The sequence below is a fragment of the Mus pahari genome, chromosome X, assembly GCF_900095145.1.
Source record: "Mus pahari chromosome X, PAHARI_EIJ_v1.1, whole genome shotgun sequence".
Lineage (NCBI taxonomy): Eukaryota > Metazoa > Chordata > Mammalia > Rodentia > Muridae > Mus > Mus pahari.
In genome coordinates, this window is record NC_034613.1 from 58,755,072 (window position 1) to 58,771,218 (window position 16,147).

The 16,147-nt window shown below is 39.4% G+C and overlaps 1 protein-coding gene across 2 annotated transcripts in view; it reads left to right on the forward strand.

Annotated features, from left to right (window-relative positions):
• The window catches only part of Aff2 (AF4/FMR2 family member 2), a 475,715-nt gene that overhangs the window by 434,296 nt on the left and 25,272 nt on the right, over positions 1 to 16,147 (forward strand). For both annotated transcript variants that reach the window (XM_021187671.2, XM_021187672.2), the window contains exons 9-11: positions 4,287 to 4,446; positions 6,510 to 7,514; positions 12,517 to 12,638. In XM_021187671.2, the coding sequence (XP_021043330.1) occupies positions 4,287 to 4,446; positions 6,510 to 7,514; positions 12,517 to 12,638 (1,287 nt within the window). The remainder of the gene's footprint in view (positions 1 to 4,286; positions 4,447 to 6,509; positions 7,515 to 12,516; positions 12,639 to 16,147) is intronic.

The window sequence follows — 16,147 nt, forward strand, 5'->3', positions numbered from 1 at the left end:
AGGTAACTGGGGGAGGGACTGTGTGGTGGGGAGATTGGGAGAAAGGGCCTGATATTTGGATGTAAAGTGAATAAACTAACTTTAAAAACCTAGCTCTTTAGTACTCCAGTTTGACAAGAGTTACGTGACTGATGAAGTGCAATTGAGAGATTATCTTAGACCTAAACACTTTAGTTCCTAGGGGATTAGAACCTTTGAACAAGATATCTTTTTGTTTTCTTTCTTTCTTTCTTTCTTTCTTTCTTTCTTTCTTTCTTTCTTTCTTTCTTTCTTTTTTTTCCGAGACAGGGTTTCTCTTTCTCTGTGTAGCCCTGGCTGTCCTGGATCTCACTTTGTAGACCAGGCTGGCCTCGAACTCAGAAGTCTGTCTGCCTCTGCCTCCCAAGTGCTGGGATTAAAGGCGTGTGCCACCACTACCCGGCTGAACAAGATATCTTAAACAGCATTCAAGCCCACTCCATACCCATACTTGCAATCTTACTATCACTTTCCATTGCTATTTTGCTATCTGGTCACTGAATTGCAGAGAATATTTTACTTCAACATATAGAAAAAGTAATATTTAAAAAATATCAAAGTGAAATATTCTCCACTAGATGCCTACATATCTATCCCCATGTTATCTTGGAAGGTATTCTTTATGTCGCTCCCGTTTTCAAAGGACAGACCTTCGGATTTTTAAATGCTGTCATTCATCCTATGGTCTACCCACTTTCTACCCCGAACTCTTTCCATCAAATAGCCCCAGTTTCTTCAATACTGTTTCCAACCTCTGCTTTTCTTGCCTCTACTCATTAATTATGGTGTCACAAATTGATCCCAGTCATTTCTGGAAATGTTTATTCAGTATGATCATAAATGTATTTGTGTCTAGAATATACTATGCACTAGATGCACCATCTTTTAAATTCTTTAATTTCCCCCAGACTGCTCAAGATCCTTAGACCAGAGACAATCCTGTCTGAAGAAGTCATTTTAATGCCTCCCAAATTTCCTTCCCAGTGGCCTACACAGCTCTTCCTCCCGAGTCTTTAATTCCCCCTCTAGTCTGTGCTTCAATGATGAAGACAAAAATGAATGAGATTGGAGTTAAAATGAGGTCTTGCTTCATTGAGTAAGGCTAACTCACTGATGAATATAGTAGCCAAGCTGATCTATGAAAGACTCAACAGTTGACTTTAAAGTTGTTCCAAACCTGTGTCCTTTGAGAAGTTTATTCCATTAGGAATTAAGTTGTAGAGTACAGAATATGGAGCAGTTACTTTCATGTACTAAATGTTAGTGATATTAATATCACATGTTGGAAACACTAGCATTCTTTAGAAATGTAGTTTATGTAAATATGAGAATAAATGATATGTGGGAAATTATTTTAGTGTAGCCTTGGTAAATGGAGATGTATAAATTATGCATTAATACTTCATCTTCTATGTAGAATCAAGAATTGCATTGACTGGATTCATTCACAGTCAGTTTAGTATACATTTTTAAAAGAAATTAATGGCATATGAAAATAAATGTAGTAGAAGTTGGAATTTAGCTGACCAGCTAACAGTTTTCAGTAACCAACTAAGTGAAATTCAGTGATGCTTTGCTGATGTGAAAGTTCCACAGTAGATTCTAGACAGAGTCAGGGCCTGAAGCAATTATCCTCATGTTGATATTTGTTCTATTTTGAAGATAGTATTTCAGTCTTGGCTTCTTTTGTTTCTGGGAAGAGACCATAGGAAGTGAGGCTTAGACTCAGTTATATTGTTTCCATTGCTTAGCAGAATGAGTGTAGTGTTTTCTATCAATGTTCATGACCGCTTATTTGTGATTCTGAAATTCAGAAAGTTCTAGAACTTTCTTTTTAAGTTTGAGAAAAATTCATTTGATGACACCCTTGACCTAAACTAATGTAAAGCACACTGTGAAGGCTATTGAAGCAATATTGAGTTTCATTAAGAGATCTGATTGAGCACATTATATATATTTATGTATGACTTATATTCAACATATTAATTTTGAGATTTAAAAAATCTGCATTTGAAAATGCATTTGTCCTCAGAATGACTTTGGATAAAGCATACACTTTAAACATACACATTCACACCGTCTCCTACTAATATTGTGGAGCTTCCATTCTTAGTTGATGAGGAAGTTGATTCTGGTATGTGTATTATGTTAGTGCATTTTATCTTAAAGGCATTAACTCAGGGGTGCTGAAACAGACTGAAACAGAAATTGCTCAGAAGTAATCCAGTAAATGGGAACACTATCCAAAAATATCCCCAAGTAAATCCACAACCAGTTTTCAGTAGATTATACCAGGCTGAACAGCTTCTTACAAGAAATCAAAATGAATTCACATATGAATGAATATTAGGAACGAGCCTTTTACTGGAAAATAATAATTTTGGATCCAAATTAGATTTGTATCCCTCAGTCCACCACCCAGTATTCTTAGCATTACAGATGTGCTAAATTATATTTGAAACTTTACTTGAGGGAAATTAAGGCCAAATTTGCTTAATCTCTGGACTAATCTGACTTACATATATTCTCTTAATCTTTATTTAGTAACTAAATATAAAAAACCAATTGATTCCATTTAAAATGTACTTTGCATAAGTATGGAGTCATTACTGGCACTTACAGGGAATTCTGTAAAGAAATGCAGAAAAATAAGAACACTGAATTACAGGCTTCCCCCCTTTCCCTGTAAAAAGAAAATGTCTACCTAGAAGATTAAAAGACCAGACTTTAGGGATTGGCGTTACATATAATGCAAAAAGGTTCTCTGTGCTGGATGGTAACTGATGAGAAGCCTGTGCTGTCCTATAAAGGATTGCCTTCCGTAGCAGCAGGGGAGGAAAGATATAGCCCAGTAATGAGGGACATAATGCTGAAGAAGAGGCTCTGTTGATGGGATGGGGTGGGGCATGAAATGATACAGCTTCAGGCAAGGAATAACAGTCTATGCTTCTAGAGTTCTGCACAAGAGATTTCTTGAAATGACTCTAAGGTTTAAAGATGGGACCAGAAAATTAGGTGGCCCCCAATGTCAGAGCATGATCACTTGTTTGAACTTTTGCCTCAAACTTGAAAAAGGTTAGGTGCTAAAGCCAAGAAAATTGCTGTAGTGTTTGAGAAACATAGGGTGGAGGTGAAGCAAGCAGAATGAATCAGACTTAGCTCCATAGGAAAAATGCACTATTCCTAAACCTACACTGAGTTCAATTGATCTTCAAAGGAGGACCAGGTTAAAGAGATTTACTGAGATTAGAATCCTCCTTGAAGGTTTGTCCATCTGTTTGTCTGTCTGTCTGTCTCTTTGTTTATTGTTTTTTGCACAGTTCTTAAGACAAAGTAAAGAAGAACTCAATCCATAGAAACAATGGTTAAAAGGATAAAAAAACAATGCTATGCCCCAGAATGCTATGAGACAACTGGAGTTGATTTGGTGCATTACACAGAAAGTAAAAGATTGGTAAAGAAGAATTGATTCCCAATAAAGGCAGAGTAGCAAATGGTTTAGCTTTGCAAATACTTTGTTGGATCAGCTTTATAAAATTAAAAAATCAAGCATTGGAGGTAGATGCTTCTTCAGGAACTTTCCTCCTCAGTAACTATTTCAAAGCATTTCAAAAATGATAGTGAAGACTACAAAGAAGTACATTTTCTCATTTCCTTATTCTTTGACCGAACAGACAGAAATTGAGGACCACACCTTGGACCCTTGGAATAACTTGTAATGAGTACAGATGTTATCCTTTGAAGGAGCCAAGGCACCATGATATCAGATCTGAAGTCAAGTCCCTTCTAGACCCTAGACCTCAGTTTCCTCCAATAAAAGGAAAATTGAAGTTACCAGTTTTTAGAAATATAACTACATTGGACTATACTACAAGAAATTGAGGTGGAAGTCTATAAAATAGCAACAGAAAATGGGAAATTAACTAAAATAAATAAAAGGAACAATAAAATCTCTGAATCTCAGCTTTTAGTCTGTGTTCATAAGATATGAAATCTCTGTTGAAAGTTTTTATATGGAATATGAAGGAGGGAAGAGTTTCCCAGAAGAAAAAGAACTGTGCTGGGCCAAGGTGCTTGCTTCCACTCAAACTTTTGGCATTGGCCTTCACACTGGGCTCTTGGAGCCTTATATTTTGTTTCTGTCAGGTGAGGATCCTGTAATCTACTCTTCCTGCAGCTCACAGATCATAAGTCTTTATATTGAACCGGGCTGTTTCTTTCAAGTCTGAGACTCGATGAGGTAATAAATGATGTCATTTTTCTTTCAGCTCTCTCTTGGCCACATCACAGTCTACACCTGCAGCACAAACCAATGTGGGGTCTGGCAGCTCCAGTGAGTCAGAGAGTAGCTCAGAATCAGACTCAGACACTGAAAGCAGCACCACTGACAGCGAAGCCAATGAGGCTCCTAGAGTGGCTACTCCAGAGGTGAGTTGTCAAGGCCTTAGGTCCCACCTATGTGCTGGTGCATAAGGTACATGCCAGAGGCATCACCAACTGAAGTACTTTAGTACAATAACTACTTCAGAAAAGTAGCCAAAGACTTGATAAGACTGTTTCTTTCAAACATATATTTGTGTATGTCCCAACATAAATAAATCTTTTTTTGTGTGACTCTAAGTTGTACAGGTTGCTTGCTGTATGACAGATTTTCTATGGGAGTCACTAAGCTACTCTGAGCCTCAAGCCTCATCCCACAGAAAACTAGTATAGGAATGATGAAGCTTGCAACTTACTCTTTAAGCAAACCAACAAAGCCAGTCAAGACTCACTTGTAGATCTGAAGATCCAACCTTACTTTACTTTAAATTTATTAAACTAGCAAATGAATACTAAGCAAAGAAGACATGAGAAATATGCCTTTCTTTAAAACAACACTCATGAAGTCACATGTTCTTTATTTCAACTTACATCATGTGCCAGATAATAATGTTATGAAATGTTTAGCCTAGTACCCAAAACACCACAATAATAACTCTGAAATCTTCCATTCGTTAGTTTTCCCTTCCCATCCTCTGACTAAGTGCTTTGGTTCCCTGAGACTGCATATGGTACAACAAGCTACATCTCATGGCGCTTTACACATTTCTTTCTCAATAACCACAAAGGAATAATAGAGGCAGTAAACATTTTATTGCTGTTAAAAAATACCAAATGTTGTGCTGAACACTTGACTTACATTTTCTCATTCACCCTTACTAAAATCCCAATTCTATAGTCTCTTATACTATAGGTCATTTTATAGGTGACGATGTATGTTTACGAGAATTTAAGCCAAAACTAACCCAAGATCTCCCAGAGATACAGTAATAAAGCAAGGACTTAAACCTGTGTCAGTATACTGCCAGAGCTAGCTTTTAACCCTGGCACTACACTGCTAAGAGTAGCAGCTGAGAGAGTTTCCTTAATAGTTACCTGCTTTTATTTTCTGTCAGCAGGGATCACAGCTACTTAATTAATTTTTAGTTGTGCCATTCTCTATTTACTATTGCCACATACTTGGGGGCTTTCAGAAAAAAGAGCCCTTCTAATAAAAATGGTGACTTTTTATTTTAACTGGTAGAAATCAGAGTTGAATATTAAGCACACGAATTAGACATATCATTTCTATTGCTTCATAGTGAATGCCAAAGTCTACATACACATCCCCATAAATTGACTATTGCCCATGTATTTAGGAAAGCATAGTGGTTTAAGGGAATCAATTTATTTCACCCTCCAGTAAAAACACAAAGGTAGTAGTGTTTTCAATTAATTACAGCATCACATAGTACACCCTAATATTTCTGAAAATGGAAATATTTTCCTTCTGAACACACTTGGGATTCACTTAGATTTCTTTTTAGGAATATATACTATAGCCTCTGGCTCCTGGTGAATCAATGATTATTAGCAAAAGCCTTTGGGAACAGAGTTCTCTCTCAGGAGCCCCTGGTTTCAGTCTGAAGCATCTCCTTGTGAAGAAGCCTTTAGTTACTAGCTAGAGGAGAACGTTAGAAACTAGTGGGGTTTTTTTTTTTTTTTGTTGTTGTTGTTGTTTTAAAAAAAACTTTGGTTGATTTGTAGTTATATGCTTTAATCTAGTCAGATATAGGGGAAAAGAAATCACTCTTTTAATCTTCACTGAAAGTATATTTCTCAATGAACGTGTATATGTTTGTATATGTGGACTGTCCCTTAAAGTCCAAGGTAGTCTGGTTTCTTGTTGGTTGGTTGGTTGGTTGGTTACAAGGTGTCATGGAGCCCAAAATAGCTTCAAACTCAAATTTGCTATGTAACTAAAAATGTCCTTGAACATTTGATCATCCTCTACAACCACACCTGGTTTCTGTGATGCTGAGAATGGAACCAGGGCTCCATGCATAGTGGGCAAGTTTCCAGCCCACATCATCTATGAATTTCTTAGCACTGTAATAGTCACTATACAGAAAGTCCCTATAAAGCCTTTACATGTGTGAAATATATCCTTGTTGCTTTTTCTCAATTTATAGCCCGAGCCCCCCTCAACCAACAAATGGCAGCTAGACAAATGGCTTAACAAAGTCACGTCCCAGAACAAGTCATTTATTTGTGGCCAAAATGAGACACCCACAGAGACCATTTCTCTGCCTCCTCCAATAATACAACCAGTGGAGGTCCAGGTCAAAGTCAAACCAAACCCTAGCCAGGCTGTGGCTGTACCCAAAGAAAGGCCTCTCCTTAGTCTTATTAGGGAGAAAGCTCGACCAAGGCCCACACAGAAAACTCCAGAAACAAAGGCCTTGAAGCATAAGTTGTCAACATCAGTTGACACAGTTTCTCAAAGGACAATTGGAAAGAAGCAGCCCAAAAAAGTTGAGAAAAACACCAGCTTTGAGGAGTTTACCTGGCCCAAACCAAATATTACCAACAGCACTCCCAAAGAAAAAGGAAGTGTGGAGCTTCCTGATCCACCACGAAGCCGAAACAAAGCTACTGCCCACAAACCAGTGCCTAGGAAAGAGCCAAGGCCTCATGTCCCTCTGGCCGCTGAGAAGAAGAAGTATAGAGGGCCTGGGAAGATTGTCCCCAAGTCCCGGGAATTTATTGAAACAGATTCATCTACATCTGACTCCAACACAGACCAGGAAGAGAGCCTACAGATCAAAGTACTGCCACCTTGCATTGCTTCTGGAGGTAATACTTCTAAATCCAAGGAAACTTCTAATGCCAGCCTGACACTTAGCACCTTGACCAATAGCAACAGCAACAACTTATCCACCAACAATGAGGAGACAGCTTTTTCACCACCTCCTGCCATGCAAACTGAGCTTTTGTCCCCTCTACGGGATCATGAAAACCCGAAAAACCTCTGGGTGAAGATTGACCTCGACTTACTTTCTAGAGTACCTGGCCAAAATTCAGTCCCAGCAGCACCTGCAAAGACAGACTACAAGGAGACTGCCTCTAAACCCAAGCGTCAAACTGCTGCCACGCCTGTGGAAAAACCAGCCCCTAAGGGCAAGCGTAAGCACAAGGTGAGTTGTCCAATGGAGTCTGCCATGTGGTTTTGAGCAGAGGCTACTAAAGTTATCTGTGGTCTTTTTAAAAAGAGAACAATGACAGCTTTGGTAAAAGAAATGACATTTTCTAAGAGGAATGAAATGTTTGACATAATGACCATGGTGTCAGGAATTATCAGAGTGTATGGTAGCCATTGGTAACGTTAGCTGATATTGAATAAGAGAAATTATGATATATAGGAAATAAGAATACAAACAAGCCCTTTTGCTATAATATGCAGTTCCTGGAGTAGGTGCCTTAGATTGCTTCTACTGTCAATGGCTCCTATATTATTATTATTGTTCACAGTTTACCACTTCAGTATTAGCAAGTTACCTCTCTGCCCATAATGGTCAAGGAGATCTTCTACATTTGCTAATTTCTCTGGGCAAATATTAATGCATTCATAAGTCAGCTATCCTGGGGTATCCTTCCATCTACCACACTAAAGTTTTATATGCCTTCTAGGATTAGTGGCCCTACTTGAAAGGATTATTCTGTGAAATTTTCATCTGAAGATTCCTTGGTATCAATTGTAGGCTCACACAGGGTCACCAGAAGAGGAACTCTAGAGTTAACTTTACCAATTAAAATATGTATAGAGTTTATAGCTAATGAACTCTTTATGAGTTATCTCCTTATCTTGGCATAGTTTTTCAGAATCAGGTTCTCTGTGGTGCTGTTTTGTTAATAATATTCTTCACAGCACTATAGCAGCCCAGAGAGGCAACTCCTAATCTGTTCTTCGTCCCCACAACCTATTTCTCTGCAGCCGGAGTTGTCTTGAATGTGGCTATTGCTCCTGTTGCTTAGCAAAAGACAGATTACCTATAGACAGTAGTGATGTATTGAATGAGGTGCTCTAAATGACTTCATTCCCCTGTAATCAGGGGGTTTAAAAGTAGAGATTGAAGGTACATAAAAAACAGTGAAATATCAGGAGACGGGGGTGTGATATGAGAAAGAAAGGTATGAGGACACAGGGGAAAGCCAGACAAAAGGCATCTGTGGAATCATGGAGTCTGAAAAGTGCCGAAGAAAGGATAGTGATGGCTGAATAAGGAGTTAGAGGAGACTGAGTATGACCATATAGAGGAATGCTATGAAATAAGTGAATGCAGGAGAACTGAGGAACTGAGGAAACCTTGGGACACTGGGAAGCAGTAAGACAATGAAGAGCTAGGAGGTCAGGGAGTAGTAGGAGAGCCATAGAAAACAAATGAGCTTGGGAATGCTAGAGTACCAGATGGCTATGGAACACTAAGACATAGGCAACAGTACAAAGCAGGAACATTGACGTAAGGAAGATCTTGTACATTGTGTAGTGCTATAAGACTGAACAGTACTAGGAATTACCACACAAAGTGTGAGATTCTGTGGGTCACTGTCAAGTTCTGAAACACCAAGAAATGTTACACTGATATGGTGGAACACTAAGGAATGCCAGGTCAACTAGATCACCACCCAGTAGATAAATACAAGGAGAGAGAGAGAGGTACAAGAAAAACAGGAGCTGTAGAACAATGTGGAGTATTATGAGATGGTGGAGTGTTGAGACAAGGTGGTACTAGAAAACAGGGGAGCACTTAGAGACCAAGAATTGCTAGGAGGCATGAGAGCACACACAGAGAGATGAATCCTAGGTTACAGGGGACACTCAGAGACAGAGGAGTGGTAGGAGACAGGGGACAGTCAGGGACAGAGCAGTGCTAGGAGACATGGGAGCACTCAGAGACAGAGGAGTGGTAGCAGACAGGGGAGCACTCAGACAGTGGAGTGCTTAGTGATAGGGTAGTACTCAAGGACACAGGAGTGCTAGGAGACAGAAGAACACTGAGACAGAGGAGTTTCTAGAAATAGAGGCAACACTCAGATACAGAGTAGTGCTAGGAGGGGGGGGGCACTCAGAGACATATGAATGCTAGGAGACAGGGGAACATTCAGAGACAGAGAAGTTCTGGTATACAGAATAGTAATCAGAATTAGAGAAGAGATGGAACATATAGGCTAACTCAGAAAGAGGCTCATGCAAGGAGACATGAGAACACTCACAGAGGAGTTCTAAAAGCCATGGGAGCACTCGGAGGAACAAGAGAGCTGGGATACATGGTAATGGGCAGACAGGGGCGTGCTAGGAGACAGAGGAGTATTCAAAGGCAGGATATAGCTAGGCCATTTGATGCACTCAGGGACAGGGGAGTTCTAGGTGATGATTGCATGACTGATGTTTGCCTCATGCTAGGAGATTATTAGATAGTAGGATGGTAAAGAGCCCTAGCAAATGGGATCACCAGAGATAGGAAATACTAAAAGAGGAGAAATGCCAGGATACTGAGGAACCTATGAAGAAGGGATACCATAGATTCCAGAGAATACAAGATAGCTAGGAACAACTTCGATTCTACAAGATCTTTCAGCCAAACACACTGTAGACTCAAAAACTGTTGTAGACTTGAGTTCATTAAAGGCTGGAGTGATAGAAGAAAAGAAAATATTTGGAAATTTGGGGATTGTATAAGACAAAAAGTCTAGGAGAGTGGTGAGCCCCCTGAGAAGACTGCTTGAAGACTGCAAATGCTGGCAGAACTAGGGAATGGAGGAATGCTACTAGACAGTGAACAGTGACAACAGACTACATGCAGAACTCTGGGAGTTGAGCAAATGGTAGAACATGAGGAGTGCTAGTTTACTGGAGTATTCTAGGAGACTAGGAAACCCCAGGGATCTAAGGATAGGTTGGAACCAAGAGCTTGGAGAGTAGAGTGTACAGAGAGAGGAGCGGGCTAACAGTCTTTGCAATGTTTGCAGGGTAAGTAGGAGATAGTAAGAGATTCAAGTATTAGTGATTGGGGAACACTAGGAGAATGAGGGGCAGTAGAAGACTGGGCCATATTAGGAGAACTGGAACAGTGAGAGACAGGGGAGGGAGCTCTGGCATACTAGGCAGCACTAGGAGTGTGAGAAGCAGCAGGATACAGGCAGGTCCTAGGAGACGATAAAATGAGTAAGGAAACAAGGCTGCAACAAGAGACTAGCAAGTTCAAGGATGCTCACAATTTCTAGGAAACTGATCAGTACTAGAAGAATGACCTGGGGATACCTAAGAACTAAGAGACTGGGGAAACCTAGGGGACTAGAAACCATAAAACTTAGGGACCACTAAGAGGCCGGAAAGTACTAGGAGACTGTATGGTACTGAGAGACCAGAGATTCCTGGAAAATTACTAGGAGTGGTGGAGTAGCAATATGACATTGAGCATCAAGAAGACAGTCAAGCATTGAGAAGGGTGAAACTTCTACAAGACTACAACAAAGGGGCATATTGAGAATTAGGTCCTTCCCAGGCAACAAAGGGATACAAGAAGACAGGAGAATACCGAGGAATTGGAGAGTGCTAGGGAAATGAAAAGGTCTGTGTGATCGGAGGGGCTGCCTCAAAGGGACTGCTTGAAGGCAGATCAATTCTAAGAGGCAGGTGAGTCCTGAAGAGAATTCCCAGTGTTCTCTAGTGAGTCCTGCACTAATCTATCCAATGAAAGGATTCCAGAACTGTTGAGTACCATGTGTGAGACTCTGGACCTGCTTTGATTCTTCTTTCTTATTGATGAGAACAGTACAGAGTGAACATATGCCTCTGAAATGAATACATTTAAGAACTAAAGGCTTGACACATGCTTCTTTCACTTACATGTTGTTGATTATATAGACAGCCTTTATAATCCACCCACAAGCCTCATGTTATTTAAACAGGATTCATGTCATATTGAGGTTACAGTGTTCATTTCCCATCACTGTGTAAAGGCACTGTTGATGAGGGAAGTGTATGAAAATTATAGATTCTCTTCACTTTTTTTATAAGGTTCCTGTGCCACACATTCTTTAATCAGATATTTACTTATTTATTTATTTTTACTTATTTGCTTTACATCCACTTACTGCTCCCCTCTCTGTCACCCCCTCCCACAATCTTTACCCTATCCCCCCTTCTCCTCTGAGTTGGTAGGGGGCCCCCTGAGTATCCCTCCACCCTGTCACTTCAAGCCTCTAAGAGCTTAGGTGCTTCCTCTCCCACTGAGACCAGACAAGACAGCCCAGCTAAAAGAACATATCCCAGACAGGCAACAGGTTTTGCTATTAGCCTCATTCCAGTTGTTCAGGACCCACATGAAGGTCAAGCTTCACATCTACTACATATGTTTGGGGAGGCCTAGGTCCAGCCTGTGTATATTCTTTGGTTGGTGATTCAGTTTCTGAGAGCCCCAAGGGTCCAGGTTAGTTAACTCTCTTGGTCTTCCTGTGGAGTTCCTATCCCTTTCAGGGCCTGCAATCCTTCCTCCTATTCTTCCATAAGAATCCCCAGGCTCCATCCACTGTTTGGTTGTGAGTGTCTGTATCTGTCTGAGTCAGTTGCTGGGTGGAGCCTCTCAGAGGACAACATGCTCCTGTCTGCAAGCATAACAGAGTATCATTAATACTGTCAGGGATTGGTACTTGCCCAAGGGATGGGTCTCAAGTTGGGCCACTTATAGTTTAGCCATTCCCTCAGTCTCTGCTCCATCCCCCATGCCTGCATTTCTTGTAGACAGGATAAATTGGAGGTTGGAAGTTTTGTGGGTGGGTTGATGTTTCTATCCCTCCAAATGGGGTTCCTCTCTGGCTACATGAGGTGGCCTCTTCAGATTAATCAGATACATTAACGTTTAAACCTTTCATACACCAACTTCTTGGTAGGACTAGATTAGGAAAGGTTGATTGCTTTTCTGTCTGATCAAAGGTACACATTTATCTCCTCACCAGAAGCAAACTGTCTTATTCAATTTGTGTGTGTGTGTGTGTGTGTGTGTGTGTGTGNGNGNGAGAGAGAGAGAGAGAGAGAGAGAGAGAGAGAGAGAGAGAGAGAGAGAGAGAGAGAGAGAGAAACTTATTTGGATGTATGTAGTATGTATTTGAAGCTCTGCGTATTTTTCCCCATAAAAGCCAGCAGAAACTGCAGAGAAAATCCCTGAGAAGAAGCAGCGCCTGGAGGACAACACTGCTACCTGCCTGCTTCCCCCTTGCATCTCACCAGCCCCGTCCCACAAGCCTCCCAGCACTAGAGAGTAAGTTTTCCCTGTTTCAGTGTCCTGGTCCTTGTGTGATTGTTTTAACATCACATTTGAACATATTGGGGGCTTCCTGTATCATTAGAATGTCAGGCTAGAATCAAGAGTAGCTTAATCCAAGTCTCTGGCAAGTGGGTCTAACATGAATTAAAAACAGAATATGGGCTATCATGTTTAGGGTGAATATGAGCTTTTAAGAACCATTTCTTTATTATAGCTCAGAATAGTCATCAAAATTAACCACAGGGAACATTCTGCACCAAGCAAAAAATAAATAAAAGTGAATTAAAAAGAGGAAATATCAGAAAACATACATCATCTTAATGAGATCAATCTGCTTTTGGCCAAGGTTCAGTACTGATGGTGACTAGACAATTTCTCTTATCATGATAGGATGCTATTTTAAATGACATTTCCTAGTGTTAATACAAAGCTACAAGACTAGTCCTTGAACCTGCCTCTACAGAGGTCAGGAGAATGACATGTTTAGGAAATTGTGTTCTACCCCATGAGGGCAGTTCTGTGTTGAGAAAGGTCTGGTAGAGATACATTTCGATTCAAACAAACTGACTCTCCTCTCCTTTCTTTCTCTATGGCAAGTTTCCAAAATTAAATGGGAGGAATTCTAGTCCTTTCCCTAGTCGAAGACCATCATCTTCCTCCAGGGAACTCTAACCCTCTGTTTCCAGCAAACATTATAATGGAGTCCTTTCTGTTTTTATAAATATTACTTAACTAACAATTGTGTCAGCTTCTTGAGACATTCTATCTGTGTAATTATTGCAATAAATTCATTCAACATTGGAGATTATTCCCATCAAAGCCCAGCTTTGGTGTCTATTAGCAGCTCAAAGAAGAGAGGCAATCTGGACAACTGCCGCTAACAATTGATTTCACAGATTACTATTTAATATCAGTGACATAGCATCAATCTGCCACAGATTAGATATTGGAAAGAAGTTATCAGCTTGAATGTGTTTGGCTTCTTGTTTTGAAATGAAAGGTAGAAACAGACTCCTTATTGCTACACCTGCTCCACAAAGTAACATTTGATCCCTAAGGAACATGTCCCTCACTCTAAAAATCACTTAATATTTTGACATATGTGTGTATCTGTCTTTAAAATATCTATTAACATAGTTCTCAGAAAAAGAAGCCCAATAAAGCAACTGGAGTCCCTTTTGCTGAGTGTAGACCAGGTATATGAGGAAACACAGATCTTGGTGCTCAAATATAGTTATTCCTGGAGGAATGATAAAATGGCATGGGGTGATACTATCCCTCCTTAGTTCCTAAACTGGGCCAGATCATAGCACCTACAGCTAAAAGATAGAGTACAGGGTAGTGAACAATTGCCACACCTTCATAGCAAACTTACCAGAGAATTGTTGCTCCATTTTATGGAAGAGTCAATATCAAGAGTAAAGTAACTCTCAATTGAGAAAATGGTATTTTTAGTGCAGAGGCTTTATGTGTACTCTGTTCTTACAGTAAATGGGAAATTACTATTTCCCTGGGAGAATTTATCATTCAGATATAGAGACTTTAACATACTCTTGTGCTTGTCAACATCAATGTCTTGGAACTGAAGAAAGATGGGGAAGAGTAGTACCTTAGAGTTCTTCTTTTGGGAACCCTCTTGAAATCTTTATCTGTTCTCTTGTTCTTTGACCCTTTGCTGTAAATCCTTAAAAACTACTAAGTGAAAACCTTCTCCTTTCTAAATGAATATGCTAAACCTGATGAAGATGCTATATCTTATTGTGACAAGTGGAGTTACCTCATCAATCCAAAGAAAGCTCTTTTGAGTCCCTCACAACATTTAAAAAACATTGCAAGACATAGCAATATTCTTTTGTTCCAACCTACTGTCCTCTATCCTATATAAAGACAGACACAAATATGAAAAAAATCTTGTGGTTGAAAATAATCACAGTAAGATTTCTTAGGAAAAAATCCCCTGGATGTCTTTTGTCAATGAAGTTATTAAATATCCAAAATCTTCATCTTGCTACTAGGTAGATAAAAAGGGACTAAGACACTGATGCCTATTGCACAGAATAGACGTTTTCTCCATTTACCAGGTCAGGAGATGGTGGGAAAATACTGGCATCCAGTTGATGATCAGGTACCTCTCAAAAAGAGCTCTTCACCCTGCAGCCCCCACTACCTTCTTAGCCATTTCAAGTGGGGAAGATTCTGTTTACAAACAATATAGGAAACAACAATGGTTTACTTGTGTGTTTATACATATCCTCAAAGGTCAGGTACCATTACAATTATTATGCTTTATGTATTCTATTTTTGGAAGAACTTCTTCATGGATAACCATCCTGATACATGACTAAACAAGTTCCCAAGGGGTCAAGAGCACTTGTTGCTCTTGAAGAGGATCTGGGATTGATTCCCAGCACCCACATGGTGACTTACAGCCCCCTATAGTAACTCTAGTTACAGGGAATCCAACACTCTCTTCTGACCTCCTCAGGCACCAGCAAACACATATGGGCAGGAAAAACACTGATACACACACAAGAAATCTAAAAAAAAAAAAACAAAAAAAACCTGATGGTCCATATGTTCGCTGTCATTTTATATGATATCACAACAATAGTAAAATGGCTAATATTTCAAAGAAATTTCAAAAATAGAAACTTTTATATTAATTTTGGTCACTTAAGGTAAATGGCAGAAATATTTCCACTTTTAAAAAGGTTCACTAAAAAGGCAATAAAATAGAGCCACATGAATGAGACAAAATAAGAGGAAGGGCATGTATTACTAGAATCAGCATATATGTATCACACAGTAAAGGGGAACAACTAGTTGCACTGATTTCTCATTCAGGAAATCAGACCACCTGAATGCTTGTTCATCCTTGATTTGTTGCTCTGAGATACAGCAAATCTATATATCTAGACACTGACTGAAATTGACCAAGAGGAAAACATAAATTCTTGTTGACTTAATTTGCTATTGAAAATTGAAGTCAATAATCATGAAAAGTAAATGGCTGCACAGTGCAATATTAGTTGTCCAAGAAAAGATTAAAATTCAAGTAATCTTCATTGATTAGACCAAGACAGTAACTAAAATGAAAATCCATAACCCAATTACCATCTAAAGTAGTTAGCATAAGATTTTAGTTGTTTTGTTTTATTTGAAGTCTCAGTCTGTTTGATGGTGCCCATTTAATGGGCAGATAAATCACTTTAAAAGCACGGGGTACTTTTAGTACTGCATATGTCTCTTGTCAATATCACCAAAGAATATTTTAAGTAGGTTTTTTTGAAGTGCATTACATCAGCACTTCAATATAACAGTTTAAGGTGAGTGGATGTTTACATCTTGGCATTGGCATACAGCATTTTTAAAGCCAATTTATAATGTTTTACACTAGTCTTTAGGGTGTAATTTTATTTCTTAGTGTATAAGCATATTTCTTTTAAATGTGGAATGTATTGTTTATTGTACCATTTATTGCTAGACTGGTTAAATCTTAGAAG